Source organism: Juglans regia, chromosome 7 (genome assembly GCF_001411555.2).
Source record: "Juglans regia cultivar Chandler chromosome 7, Walnut 2.0, whole genome shotgun sequence".
NCBI lineage: Eukaryota > Viridiplantae > Streptophyta > Magnoliopsida > Fagales > Juglandaceae > Juglans > Juglans regia.
In genome coordinates, this window is record NC_049907.1 from 27,470,503 (window position 1) to 27,484,799 (window position 14,297).

Here is a 14,297-nt window from a genome sequence, read left to right on the forward strand (position 1 = left end):
TCCTCGAAGAGGGAGTTCTTTTGACTATCAAAATTCCCAAAAATTTCCAAATTCCAATTCTTCAAATCATTCTTCAAGGCTTTAAACCAGCTTGCCAATATAAAACTTGGAGGGCCAATAAACTAATAAAAAGACCACCAATGTCTCATCATATCCACAAAACCATAACTTTTAACCACATATTTTCAAACTTGAAGTACCTACGACCCCCATGGATACCCCCACAATCCAACATGATGGAAAAGTGATTTGAACATACCCAAGACAATCTCTTCTGACAACACTTTGGAAAATGGGCCTCCCAAAAAGGAGATACAAGAAATCTATACAACCTCAACCCTGCCCGGTCCTTAGACAATGTGAAAGCACCCCCAACCAGGGGCAAATCCAATCATTCCAAGTCAAAAATAAAATCAGACAACTCTGCCATGGCCAAACCAAGTAATATTGAAGTCCACTCCAATGCACCAAGGCAGGTCCCACCAGCTACAAACACTTGCAATCTCATCCCACATAAATCTTCTAGTGCTATCCAGGTTAGGCATATAAATACCCGCAAAAGCCCACTGAAATCCATCTTCCACATTCTTGAAGAATCAAGCCACCGAATAATCCCCAATACAATCCTCAATAAGATCCACAATCCTCCTATCCCACATCACAATAATACAACCTAAGGCCCCCTTTAAGGCAAGGAACGCCCATCCTGCATAAAAGCATCCCCTAAACCTCTAACAATAGATTTAAGCTTTTTTCTTGCAAAAAAAATGGCATCCACCTTCTTGGACGCACTCTTGACCCACCACACAAGGTCAGGCTGGGTTGGCATCTAAGAGTCTAACCCAACTTTTGGTTTTCCTTTCTCCGTTATGCAAGATATGGGCCCCGCATTACAGCCCAAAGACATAGTCTTCTCCACATTGCAACATGGGCCGCGACCCACATCCTGCGAGACAGCCCCTGTTTTATGACCCAAACCCACAACCCCTGATTTACCCATTTCTTGCAAATCAGCTGCTGATATACAGCCTAGACTCACCTAGGCCCATCTCCTTATCAATCGCCACGAGAAGACTATTTTTTTTTTAGGAAGAGGAACAGTACCCCAAATCAGCTCATTCTTCATCACCAACAACTCTTTATCTTCCCAACCTGGCATACCTCCCTCAGTGACTCCAATGCTGCCCATCGAAGCGTGTGTTTGTTGGCAGGTTTCTATAAGCCTGACACCATGCTCTAACCCGCCGCCTGCCTCCATCGTCACACTCCCCCAAGAACTTCTACTATTTTTCGATGAAATCTAAATGGCCAGGAAAGACATCGATCTCATTAACGCCACCTCTGTATTTGCCAACAAGAATAGAGGGCTTCGAAGAACCCACTTCCTTGAGAGTTTCAGCAAAACAGCTATATCCCTTCCCCTCCATGCCTTCAGGGATGACTATGACTGTCACCATCCCCATACTCTGTTATCACCTAGTAGTGCCCATAGTTGTTTACACATCACTATACCAAACAGGCTCGGTTCCCCTCTCGCGAAGTCTAATAGAATTCATTGAAGAAGCATATGTAACTACAGTTTGCACCAACCAACCCACAAACGCCTTACCTGATAACAAACTTTATAACTTTTCGACTTCTTTCGGTAATATGCAACAACCCTTCATTCTCTCTTGAGAAGATGAAGATCTTTGAGTCTTATTATGGGCTAATGGGCTTTTTTATATTGATGGTGATCCTTTTTATTTATTTCAAACATATTTTATTTTAACTTTCTCTTTTAGGATTCAATATCTTAATAGAATTAGTTAAAGATTTGAATGATATTACTTTTACTTTCCAGGACAGCATTGGTTTCTAAGCTTATCTCAAGCAATTCATCTCCAAGCTTCTTACTTTCCTTATTTTTGTAATTTTTCTAACCTTTTCCTACCATCATTTCCTTAACCTGATGCCCTAAAAGCTGAAAGAATCCTGCTTCAGAGAAAATCCAAAGATCCACGCAAGGTTGTAGGGTTTTGTGGTCCTGTATAGCTGTAACTACTTTTTTCTTTTATTGGCACCAGGTGTTTGGGTACGGCGTCCCAACTAATCACGTTGGTGCACAGGCCCTCGGCAAGGAGTTTCCCGCAAGTGCACCTCGGGTAATCCAAGGGAAAAATTCCCCAATCTGATGGCCCTTAGAGATTGTTTGCACCCAAGGGGGAGCATACCCCCAAGCCCAAGGCCTTTACTACTTGAGCCAAGTTCTGAACCAAGAAGAATCCTTCGAAACTCTAAACTAATCCATCATATCTTTCGAAGCATGTACCCACCAAAGCCCTTCAGGAAACTACTCTAAAATTTCTTTGTTGCTGCTGTCTTATGTCAGATTTGGCATCAGCACAAGTAAGTGAATTAATCAGAATAGGGAAAAGCCACTCCTGCCAATGAACATACAACAATCCGTAAAAAAATAAAATACTATTTGACAAATGCACAGGCCACTTGTAATAATGTAACACCCCATTCCGATAAAGAACAGTTAACGAGATAAAATACTAAAATAATGTGAATATAAATGAAAGAAGTATAAACGTCAGACCCCGCACTTCTCTCCTTTCTCCTGTTACTATATGTACTAAAAGGAATCACCTCAAGGCATCCAAAACTTATTCAGACTACACCTTAGCCATAAAGGTGCAAAACATTATCAACTGCTTGAATGACTCGGTATCAGATTTCTTTCCCTTTATTATCATGTAATGAAATTCTCATCAGAGCCCTGCCAAGCACTAATTTCTATCATCGTTAAGGTTGACAAATTTTTCACATTATCACTAAATTAAAGTACCACTTGTGCTAATTTTTCAATTATTTCTTGAGGAACAAGTTAGAAATGAAGGTAGCACCCTGCAAGAAAGATTTAAAAAGTATGCACAAACAAAAGATAGGCATAATCAAAGTTGCATGCAGTTTTAGATTTGTACAGCATCAGAATAAGTAATGCTTGATCTATAAACCAAATCTCATAATTACAACATAACAAGGTGAAAAAAGAAAACAGTGTCCATATAAACAACACATAACTAATCAACAATTTAAGCTTCTTATATGAGCTATTTGATAATATGTTCAAACAATGGCAGACTGTCATCTGCAAAAAGTTCAACTTTTGACCCATTACATAAAATTAACAAACGTGCTTCTCACCTAAAATCATAGAAAGCCGACAAACATGTACACAAATAATGACATTAATGGCCCCAGACATGTGAAATGTCTCGTCTGAACACTACAACTAAATCAATGAGCATTAACACTGAGATAAATAAATATGACATAAAGATGGATTCTGCCCAGGGAGTTCAATCAGAACAATCATACTTTTGAAATTCGAAGAAGAAAGAGAGAGGTCTGTCCTGACATGAAACCATATCTGATATAGTTCTAGGTGTAGTACATGAAAACTTAAGACCCTTAAATCACCTGGTTAACCCGCCCTTGTCTAAGTACTTCTGAGGTTAAATTAACATGTTTTAGAAAGGCAGCTGCATGGCCTCGCCACCAGTTATCACCATTGAGAATGGGCCACCTAAGAAGAAGACAATAAAATTATAGTTCACCTAAGAAGAAGACAATAAAATCATAAGAACTATAAGTTGCAAGCAGTAGATTTCTGAAAGACTGGGGTCTCTAAGAATGCCTTTATTTACAAAAAAATTGATCATCTGAATGACAAAAGAAAACCAAACTAATTAACTCATGGTCCTAACATTTCTCATGTCTAAGCTATAATATAAATCAAACAAGGTACCCAGCGGATTAACAACCTGTTACGGGCCCAGGGAGCTAAAAGTCCCTGCCTGTAAAGCCATGCACAAGGAAATAAGAAAGGATTTCTTCCAAAATCTAGTAGTGGACCCTGCACCATCTAGCACTTGTGAAAATGATACTCAAAACAGCTGATTTAAGAAAATATTTTAATCCAGTACCGTGTAGGCAGCTTCAGCAAATTTATGAAGAGCTGCAGCCTCCTGAATCAGTCCTTCAGGTGCCTCCATGGAGTCTTCAAATGATCTTGGGGACTGACCATGCCTCTGCAATAAGGCTAGACCTGGACAGCGATGCTCTCTGATGTCATGGAAAGTAATGCCAGTGAAATGAAACTCTGAACAAGCAGCTTTCGGTATAAATCACATATAGATGGAAGGAAAAGACAATGATGGAGTTGATGATTGTGTGTGTGTGTGTGTGTGTGTGTGAGAGAACTGCTATGAATCATTGCCACTTCTTGGAACCAGGAAAATGAATCCAACTCTCTTTCTTTCATTGGCCTAATCGCTTTAATTGGAAAAGAGAAGGAAAGGGGAATCCACATGTTTGGATCCATGGGGATTATTCTCGTCTCAAAATGGGTCAGAGATGCCCCAGGAAAAAAAAAAAAAAAAAAAAAAAAAAAGACAAACTATATAGGAACAGCGCACAAAAGTCCAAAAGAATAAAATTTTATGTTCAATCTATAAGCTAGTGACTCTGGTGTACCTAATCATAAAAGCAGCAGTGTCACACCCAAGTCCTAGGTTCTAACTTTGGGTTGAACTGGAACTAGGGCCCATGGGCCAGATTTGTCCTATTTGATTAAATTTCTACGATTTAGTTTTTATATATTGCCGCCGTTTGCTTTTTATGGATGTTAGGGCTCTTAATTCTACATGGCAGTGACTGTATTGGGTTATAGGGTTTTCTGTCCAGCCCACTGGGCAGCACTTGGCGCCAGCTTGGTGCCCAAGTTAGTTTAGAACATTTGACTCATATATATGGAATGATTACCCCACACAAAAGTCAAGTATTGTGCAGATTGACAGGGCTGCTAACGGCCAAAAGCTCTCAGACTTGACTTAATTAAATAAGGTATTATGCGGTTTAATTGCTGGAAATAGGCCCTGGAAGTTTTCTAATCTGTTGGGCAGCAAGATTTCAAATTTCCTGAATATATTAGGCAATCTTTGGCCTGCTCACTCTCCCATTGGCAGCCTCTTCCCTAATTTATTCCAAAATTCAATGAGATTCCGATATGAAAATTGATCATGTTTCAAAATATCAAGAGGTTGTACTCTTGAAATAGAGAGCTGCTCCCAGCCGGTTGGGTGAAAACCCAATTTTAACACCAGCCAATAAAATTTTGCCACGTAGGACATGCAACAAATCTTCATCTACACGCATGCACTAGATTAATTCCTTATTTTTCATCTCTTCCCATGGAAGAGCATCTGGCAGACCAAAGCTCCTTCAAAAGCAGCTTTGGACAAAATTCTCACCACGAATAATCTCAGGAGACGTCGATTAATGGTATTAGACTGGTGTTATATGTGCAAGAAAGATGGCAAATATGTTGATCATTTGTTTCTACATTACGAGGTGGCTAGGACTCTTTGGGATGATTTTTTTACAGGACTTGGTTTATTATGGGTTATGCCCGGCAGATTGTTGGACTTTCTAGCATGCTGGAGAGGCCTTCGAGGAAATACACAAGTTGCAGCAATATGGAAAATTGTCCCTATATGTATGTGTTGGTGTATTTGGCGGGAGCGAAATGATAGAAGCTTTGAAAACCAAGAGAGAACAATGGAGGAGCGGAAAGTTTTTTTCTTTAAAACATTGTTTTCTTGGGTGGGGGCTATTGTTTGTAATGGACTTAATGTCCATGATTTTCTTCTTTCAATTGTACATTATAGATAGGTATTTCTCATGTATACTTCCTGTGTACTTAGGCTTTGCCTATTATTATAAATAAAACTTCTTGATTACTTATAAAAAAAAAAAAGATTATACCAACAACCACTATGCCCATATCTCACCCCTTGGGTCCAGAAACTCTAAAATTAGTTTCTACCCAAGTCAAACTCTAGTTCCTAATTGTACCACCAGACTCTAGGGACTTCTTGTTCCTCTATTTTTAATCTAATGCCACAGAAGCCACAACGACCTGCATACAAACTCAACTTTCTTGTTTCAAAGTTCAAAGGAAAGCTAGCAGCCACCATCTCTTCAGTGTGCCTCAAACCCTCTTTTTAAAGTTCTCTCCACACAAACCCCTAGAAGGAATCTCCTAGACTCTGCTGCAATACAGGTGGGGATTTCTCTTCCATACATCAAAATTTCCCTGCCCTATGCATTAGAAAATTTCATATGTTATTGAATGGAAGTTTCAACATAGAACTTACATCTTAGTGACTTTCCAGGCATAGCTGCCGTTGAAGCAGCCAAGGATTTCTTCCAACACCACCTTGGGTTGGAAAAAGGTGAGAAATACCCAACTTCTGGAAGCACTATGAATCTAGATTGCTGCCAGCAATCCAGACAGCCCTTAGAACCCAACCCCTACCCAGTATTACATGTATAGAGGCTAAGAAACATGCATGAGAAATTCCTATACACCATTTGACATTGTAGGCATGACATGGCACACAAAACACATGCTGTCAGGAGCCTGACGGCATCACAGCAGCTTCAAGCAGCCAGTAAAACCATGATTTCTCATGTTTGACATGTCTAGAATTAAGGGACACACTTAAATCCATGCATGACACCCACTGATAGCATGTAAAATGTTTTAAGTATGGTTGAGTAACTCAAAACAAGACTTTTATAAAAGGCGGAAATTTCAGCACATAAAGCACAAGCATGGACAATCATTCATTAAGCCATGATTTCTTGCATATTGGCATTTCAAGTTTGAATAGTTCACTGTTGTATGAAACATACACAGCAGCTAGTATCTTAGGAAGGAAAACGTTTTGAAACCATGTGCATACCTAAAACATGGCATGAATAGTTATTTATAAATTTATCAAAATCCCCAAAGTTTTGAAAAGGGATTGCCATGAACAACCCCAAATGACTCTGGAAGTCACATTTGAGCATGTAAGCATTTGTTTTTACCTAAAGCTCATGAATTCCTTGAAATGCATAAAAAAACGTGTTGCTGTCAGCAACCCCTAGTGGACCAAACAGCCGCTGTTTTGAGATTTACATGCATTCTAACTTACCAAAAATCATGCGGGCATGTCTACACATACATACCCAAAATGTAGTGAAATTGAACAGTAGGCAAGCATAACTTAAAGTCAGTTTTGCAGACCGTCACCAGGTAGACAGCAAGCAACACTATGGAGTATAGGTTCATACCTTAGTCAAATATTCAGAGTTTCAGTTGAGATTGATATAAAATATGTATGTAACTTAATAGGTACTTGATTGACGTGGTTAGTTGAATCTCGAAGCTAAGGATATAGGCTAAGTGGCATGATCATAACCTTTATGTGTGCTCTAATTACTCTATTTTGCATGAAAGTTGATGGAAACCAAAGTGGGCCTAGACTTAAAGATCATTTGCATGTTCCAGATCGGCTAATTATAAGATCAAGAGCTAAGAAAATCAAGGAAACAATACAATGATTGGTGCAATCTACTTGGGACGAGTCTAGCAAGAGCCAAATATTCAAGATGGGCTTGAAAGAAGGAAATCCAGTGATCATCCACGTGATACAAGCTATGGAAGAGTACAACATAAACTGTCTTATTTCTTATGAACTAAGTTTTTGGGAAGGTCTTGTATTTTGGCCAATGGCTTATTTGGAAAGTTACTTTTTAGGAACTAGGGTTTAATGAGGTACTGTAGCCATGGTACTATAGCAGCGGCACTATTCATCCAGGGTTAGTTTTGGAAAAAAGGGGTATATTTTGACTAGGATTTTAATTAGGTTTAGGTTTAAATACTCTTTGTAACCTCATTTTAATAAGTTTATGAAATTTGATAAATTTATTTATTGTGAGTTGAGTTTTACTCCTCTTGTTCTTAATTGAAATTTTGAACTTATCAAAGGTAAATCACAACCTTTGTAGCGTTCTCATCAGGTCAATTTATCAAAGATAAATCACAACCTTGTAATCTAGATTCTTGAGACGAATTCTTCAACGGATCTAGATTTTAATATAATCCAGGTTCTTGAAACGAGTTCTCATCAGGTCTAGATTCTCCATCTATTGACTTGATTTTGGCTTTCTTGAGAGTTTTCAAATTGACTGTGGGTTCAAGAGATTCCATTCCTACGGGTTCTTATCATTTGGTATTCAGAGCGATGTTTCCAATCAGGTCTGAATCTATCTTTTAATTCTTGCATCCTTAAATTTAATTCTAAGGCTTCATTGTTCTAGAGTTGCCAAAAAAAAAATTTGAAACAAAACGCAGGCTGCCAAAATTCTTAGGGTTTTTTGATTTGACTGAAATTTGCATCTCTTAGGATTTCAAAATTTTAGGATTTCTTACATCTCTAAGTTTGTCCATTGCTTGGAGTGTTGTTCCATTGATTATCTTATATTTCATTATCAATTCTTGTGTGCTTGAATTCAATTGCTTAATTTTAACAATTGAGTATTCCTGTTTGTGATTGAATTAGAGAAAATAAAATAAAAGAAAGGAAAAGAAAAAAAAAATTTCAAAAAAAAAAAAAAAGTAGAAGAAGAAGAAAGGAAAATGTAGCATATTCAAATGTTGCTACATAGTTACAACAAAAGGAATGAATTACATTTGTTGATTGAGTTTTATCATCAAAGTGGTTAAATACATATTTCTAGTTGATATCTTAGTTTATAATTACTATTTCCCTCGTATAAATTCCTTGAATCTCGTGTCATTTTATTCCTTCCTTATTTCTTGGATCTATATTACTGGTTGGGATAATACAATGTTATATTGTCTTGATTTTAGTTCAACTAGTTCTTAAAGAATTCGAGCGGAAAACTCTTGAGGTAAAAGGCAAGAGAGTGAGACATCGGGAAAAAGTCAATTATGAGTGAGACACGAGTGAAGTGCCATTATTTGAGTGTAAACACGTAAGGGAGTGTGTGAGGTTTTCCACTAACATTCTTTTTGTGCAACACATTATGATGTCTCATTGGAGTGACTCATCACCAAAGGGGATGACAGGTAACTCATCCTTTGTTTTACAAGCTATGCAACGACAGTTTGAGCGTGTGAACTTGGTGTTGGATAAAATGAGGGATTGGATGGATCATCAAGATGCAAAAATTAGAAATTTACAAGGCAGGAGAGATAGGAGGCGACGTGAAGTGTTGAAAATGGGTATGAGAAAGAAGAGTATGGTGATTCTCTTGTTACTAGGCGTGCACTCAATACACAAATTAAGATGGATGATACAGAGCAGCGAGCGAGAACATTTTTCATACTAGATGTCACATCAACAACAATGTATGTAGTATGATCATTGATTTGAGGAATTGTATTAATTTGGCTAGCACTACTTTAGTTGAGAAATTTAATTTACGTACCTTGAAACACCCTAGACTATACATGTTGCAATGGTTGAGTGATTGTGGAGAGGTTAGGGTAAATAAGCAAGTGCTAATTTCTTTTTCAATTGGGAAATACCAGGATATAGTCCTTTGTAATGTAGTGCATTTGCATGTTAGTCATATTTTATTGGGGAAGCCATAGCAGTATGATAGGAAAGTGGTCCATGATGGGTTAAGGAACATGTATAGTTTTGAAAATGATGAAAAAACAATCAAACTTGCTCATTTAACTCCAACACAAGTCCATGGGGACCAATTGAAACTAAAAAGTAAGAGTGATAAAAAAAAAAGTGAAAAAGAGATTGAGCTAAAATGCAAGATTGAAAGTAAGATTGATATAAAAAACAAAAGTGAATGTGAGATTGAGAAAAAAAGAAATAGTGAGGCTGAAATGAAGAGAGAAAAAAGATAAGGATGAGGTTGAGACTTCAAGAAAAAAAGAGAATGAGTTGAAAAACAATTGTCAGGTCGAGAGTTTAAAAAAAGATGAAGGAAAAGAGAGTGACAAAAAAAAAAAACAAAAAAACAAAACAAAACAAAAACAAAGCAAAAAAAAAAAAGAAGTGAAAAGAAAAAAGAGATTGAAAGGGAAAAAGAGAGTGAAAAAGAAAATGGGTTTGAAAAGAAAAGAGAGTGAAGAAAGTGAGAAAAACAAAGAGAAGAGTGAGTTTTTATGTTAAAGCGAGTCTTAATACCAACGAACTTGACATATCTTTGTCTAGTGTTGTTGTCTCTTTGTTACAAGGATATGAGGTATTGTTTCCTAGCGGTGTGTTTAGTGGATTGCCATCTATTAGGGAGATAGAGCACTACATTAATTTTGTGCCAGATGCGACAATTCATGCTCGACCTTTCGTTGAAGAACATGAGTCTTTAACGCACTTTAAGGGACAAGGTAAGTTGAATAGAATGCATGCCAAGTGGGTGCAATTCATTGAGGCATTTCCTCATGTAATCAAGTACACACAACGTAAAGAAAATTTTGTGGGTGATGATTTAGCAAGCAGGTATGTCCTTATCATTATTTTAGATGCAAAGTTATTGAGACTTGAATATGATAAGAAATTATATGTTAATGATGATGGCTTTGCTAGTGTGTATGGAGTACGTGAGAATGCATCATTTGGTCAGTTATATAGACTAGATAGGTATTTGTTTAAAGAGAATAGACTTTGTGAGCATACTAGTATTATGCGTGAGTTACTTGTGCATGGATTTGGTTTGATGAATCATCTTGGTGTGAGGAAGACTTTTGATATGTTGCATGAATATTTGTGGGAGTATTTCATTGAGTTTGCATATAATTGGAGTGGTCATTTTGGTTTAAGGAAAGCTTTAGGTGTCTTTCATGAACGTTTGTGGGAGTCATTTGCCATACATTGATTTGTTGCATGAACGTTTGCGGGCGTATCGTTTGCAGGAGTATCATTTGCGTTTGCATATAATTGGAGTGGTCATGTTGGTGTAAGGAAGACTTTATATATATTTCATGAACATTTGTGGGAGTATTGTTTGTCATTCATTGAGTTTACATATAATTGGAGTGTTCATGCTACTACTCAATTTTCATATTTTGAAATTGTTTATAGACTAAATCCATTGACTACTTTAGATTTAATGCATTTACCAGTTGATGACAGGAGTATCTTGGATGGACTATTCCCAATTCTTGAACAAATTAATGATAATACATATCAAGTGGATCTTGAATGTAAATATCATGTTTCTACTATTTTCAATGTTACCAACTTTTTTCCCTTTGATTCAGGTGGAAATTCGAGGTCGAATCCTTTTGAGGAGAGGGGGAATGATAGGAACCAAAGTGGCCTAGACTTAAAGATCATTTGCATGTTCCAGATCTACTAATTATAAGATCAAGAGCTAAGAAGATTAAGGAATCAATGCAATGATTGGTGCAATCTACTTGGGACGAGTCTAGCAAGAGCCAAATATTCAAAATGGGCTTGAAAGAAGGAGATCCAGTGATCATCCACGTGATATAAGCTATGGAAGAGTGCAATATAAATTATGTCTTATTTCTTATGAATTAGGATTTTTGAGAAGGCCTTGTATTTTGGCCAAGAGCTTATTTGGAAAGTTACTTTTTAGGAACTAGGGTTTAATGAGGTACTCTAGCGAGTTACTGTAGCCGCAGCACTATTCATCCAGGGATAGTTTGGGAAAAAATGGCTTTATTTTGGCTAGGGTTTTAATTAAGTTTAGGTTTAAATACTCTTTGTAGCCTCATTTTAATAAGTTTATGAAATTTGTTGAATTTATTCATTGTGAGTTGAGTTTTACTCCTCTTGTTCTTAATTGAATTTTTGAACTTATCAAAAGTAAATCACAACCTTTGTAGTGCTCCTCCCTGTAATCTGGGTTCTTGAGACTGGTTTTTCAACGGGTCTAGATTTTAATATAATCTAAGTTCTTGAAACGAGTTCTCATCGGGTCTAGATTCTTTATCCATTGACTTGATTTTGCCTTTCTTGGGAGGTTTTCAAATTGACTTTGGGTTCAAGGGATTCCATTCCCACAGATTCATATCAAAAGTGTTGTTTACCAATGTTATGTATAGCAATGTTCAATATTTGCCATTTTTATGAATCCTCAATGAATTATGACAATGTGCTTGTGGGTGCAATTATGTATCTTATGCTGATTTGGTTGTTTCTTCTGAATGGATGCCTTGTCACGAAATTCACTCTTATGTATATTATGCTCATTGATTGTCATAAATGGACGCCATGTCACGACAACCATGCTTATGTTAATATGCCATGTCTAGTGCTATGCCATGCATATGAATATGACATGCCATTAACATCATGAAGTCAACATGTTCCCATTCATCAAAATAAGATAAGAACCCCAAGGGGTTGGCTCAAGTGGTAAAGGTCTTCGTCTTGGTGGTATGCTCCCTCCAGCTCTAAGGTTCAAATCCTCTTGGGTGCAAACAATTTCTTGGGGATATCCAATTGGGGGAATTTCCCCTTGATATACTCGATGTGCACTTGTAGGAAACTCTTTGCCGAGAGCCTCTGCACTATCGGGATTAGTCGGAACTTTGTTCTCGAACACTCAATGCCAATCAAAAAAATAAGATAAGAAAGAAGTCACGTGAACGATAAATAAGCTTTTTAATGCTTGGCCTTATGTTATGGGTGGATGCGCAAGCCACAGACACAAGTGTAGTCCACCATTAATTTTGTTATGAATTATTCGGTCAATGACAATTGGACCGATGCGCATATGTTATAATGGCCACTATGCAAGTGAAAGGCAAGATTAACAAGTCATACAAAGAGTCGATCATTCACTCATTCATGTTACATCAATTGATATGATCACATCTTAAATTCCACATATGTTATTGTTGAATGAGCCACATGTTGTATCTAAGTATGATTATGCATGAACGTTTTCAAAATAAAGCCTTAGGTCAAGTTATGTTTATAGTATGATGTGTTGCTTACTAAGTCTTCGACTCACTTTTTGTTTGTTTTTATGTTTTAATGTCCCAGGTGATGATGATGTAGACACTGAGCAGGAGGGTCAAAAGTAGATTTATTTTTACAGTGTCTTAGACCTTACTAATAAGTGTTATTGCCACATAGGGCTGGATTATGTTTACGCCAATATGTTCCTATTTTCAGTTTTATGGAACTTTTTCATGTCTAGCTACTTTTATGATTTAATAAGATGTGAAATTTTTATGATGTCGAGTCTCTTTACCTTGCGTAAAGTCACATCTGTACGCAACATTCCTGGCCCATGGGAAGGGGCTGTGTTACAAGCAGCCACTTGGCAGCACTCAAGCCACCAAAGTTCAAGGAAGGCAGATTTTTTACTCACAAATTGGCCAACTTAGATGATAAAGATGCAATAAATGGATGGGATATAGATAGCCACCTTAAAAATCTAGGAGACAGGACATGCAGCAATCATGAAACACAAGCATAGAACAATATGAAACGAAAAATTTCAAAACAAACCTGCCAAGAGTTCCAGATGCCCAGTTCCTGATGCACGATAAGCAACAAGATCGCCCAATAATCTTGCCACAGAATAAACTTCATCTTCCTCCAGCACACTCCTGAACAAATGAGATCAAATAATGGAAGACTAGAGAGCTAGTATACATTAAAATCAAAATTCACATCGGTCAACAAAAATGCAGGTGTGCCTACAAGTATCTGACACGTCCCAGGCAGCACAATGCCTCACGCATTCCATTATCAAATACTTCCAGGTAGTGAGCTTTCCATGCATTATCTTTGGTTGCATAGTAAGACCTCCAGTTGACAACATCAGATCCTGCAAAACACTGAACTAGTGCAACAAGGCATGCCATGATGATAAATAAAGCCAGTAATCTTTGCTTCCACCAGCTACCATTTGAAAAAATGCCTGCATCACAAAAATTGGCAAGATATTCATAAAAGGCCACAAGAAATCAGGAAAGAGAAGTCCTTGACAATAAAAAATCAGAAATCTAAAAATCTCCAACCCAATGACCCTGTCTAGGCCTTTTGGCTACAATATAACAAATTGCCAACCACCGGAGGCACTAACAAGAAGGGTTTTTATTTCGCAAAGCTCCTACCTTGGTCAACAATTTCGAGATTTTACAATCTATATTCTCAACTTTAACCAAATTCAACAGCAAAACAACCAGTAAGGGTGAAAATCGGTTGGTCCGGTGATGGATCCATCATTTTCCCGAACCAGACTGGACCGAACACCCATAGGGACCAGACCAGACCAGTAGCTATCAGTCCAGTCGGTACATTCGGTCCTGCCTAATTCTTTTTTTCTTTTTTTCTTTTTTTTAAATCAATTAATAAAAAAATTTATTTAAAATACTAAATTAAAATTAAGTGACTTATTAACATTCAACCCCTAGTTTTTTCATATAAGTAATGTAAATTTTCTTTGAA

At 37.3% G+C, this 14,297-nt stretch overlaps 1 protein-coding gene across 6 annotated transcripts in view; it reads right to left on the reverse strand.

Moving 5' to 3' along the window:
• The window catches only part of LOC109018721 (diacylglycerol lipase-beta-like), a 48,385-nt gene that overhangs the window by 19,612 nt on the left and 14,476 nt on the right, over positions 1-14,297 (reverse strand). For all 6 annotated transcript variants that reach the window (XM_035692466.1, XM_035692464.1, XM_035692462.1 and 3 more), the window contains exons 3-7: positions 13,548-13,767; positions 13,353-13,453; positions 3,975-4,096; positions 3,813-3,904; positions 3,469-3,574 (exon numbers count right to left, since the gene is read on the reverse strand). In XM_035692466.1, the coding sequence (XP_035548359.1) occupies positions 3,469-3,574; positions 3,813-3,904; positions 3,975-4,096; positions 13,353-13,453; positions 13,548-13,767 (641 nt within the window). The remainder of the gene's footprint in view (positions 1-3,468; positions 3,575-3,812; positions 3,905-3,974; positions 4,097-13,352; positions 13,454-13,547; positions 13,768-14,297) is intronic.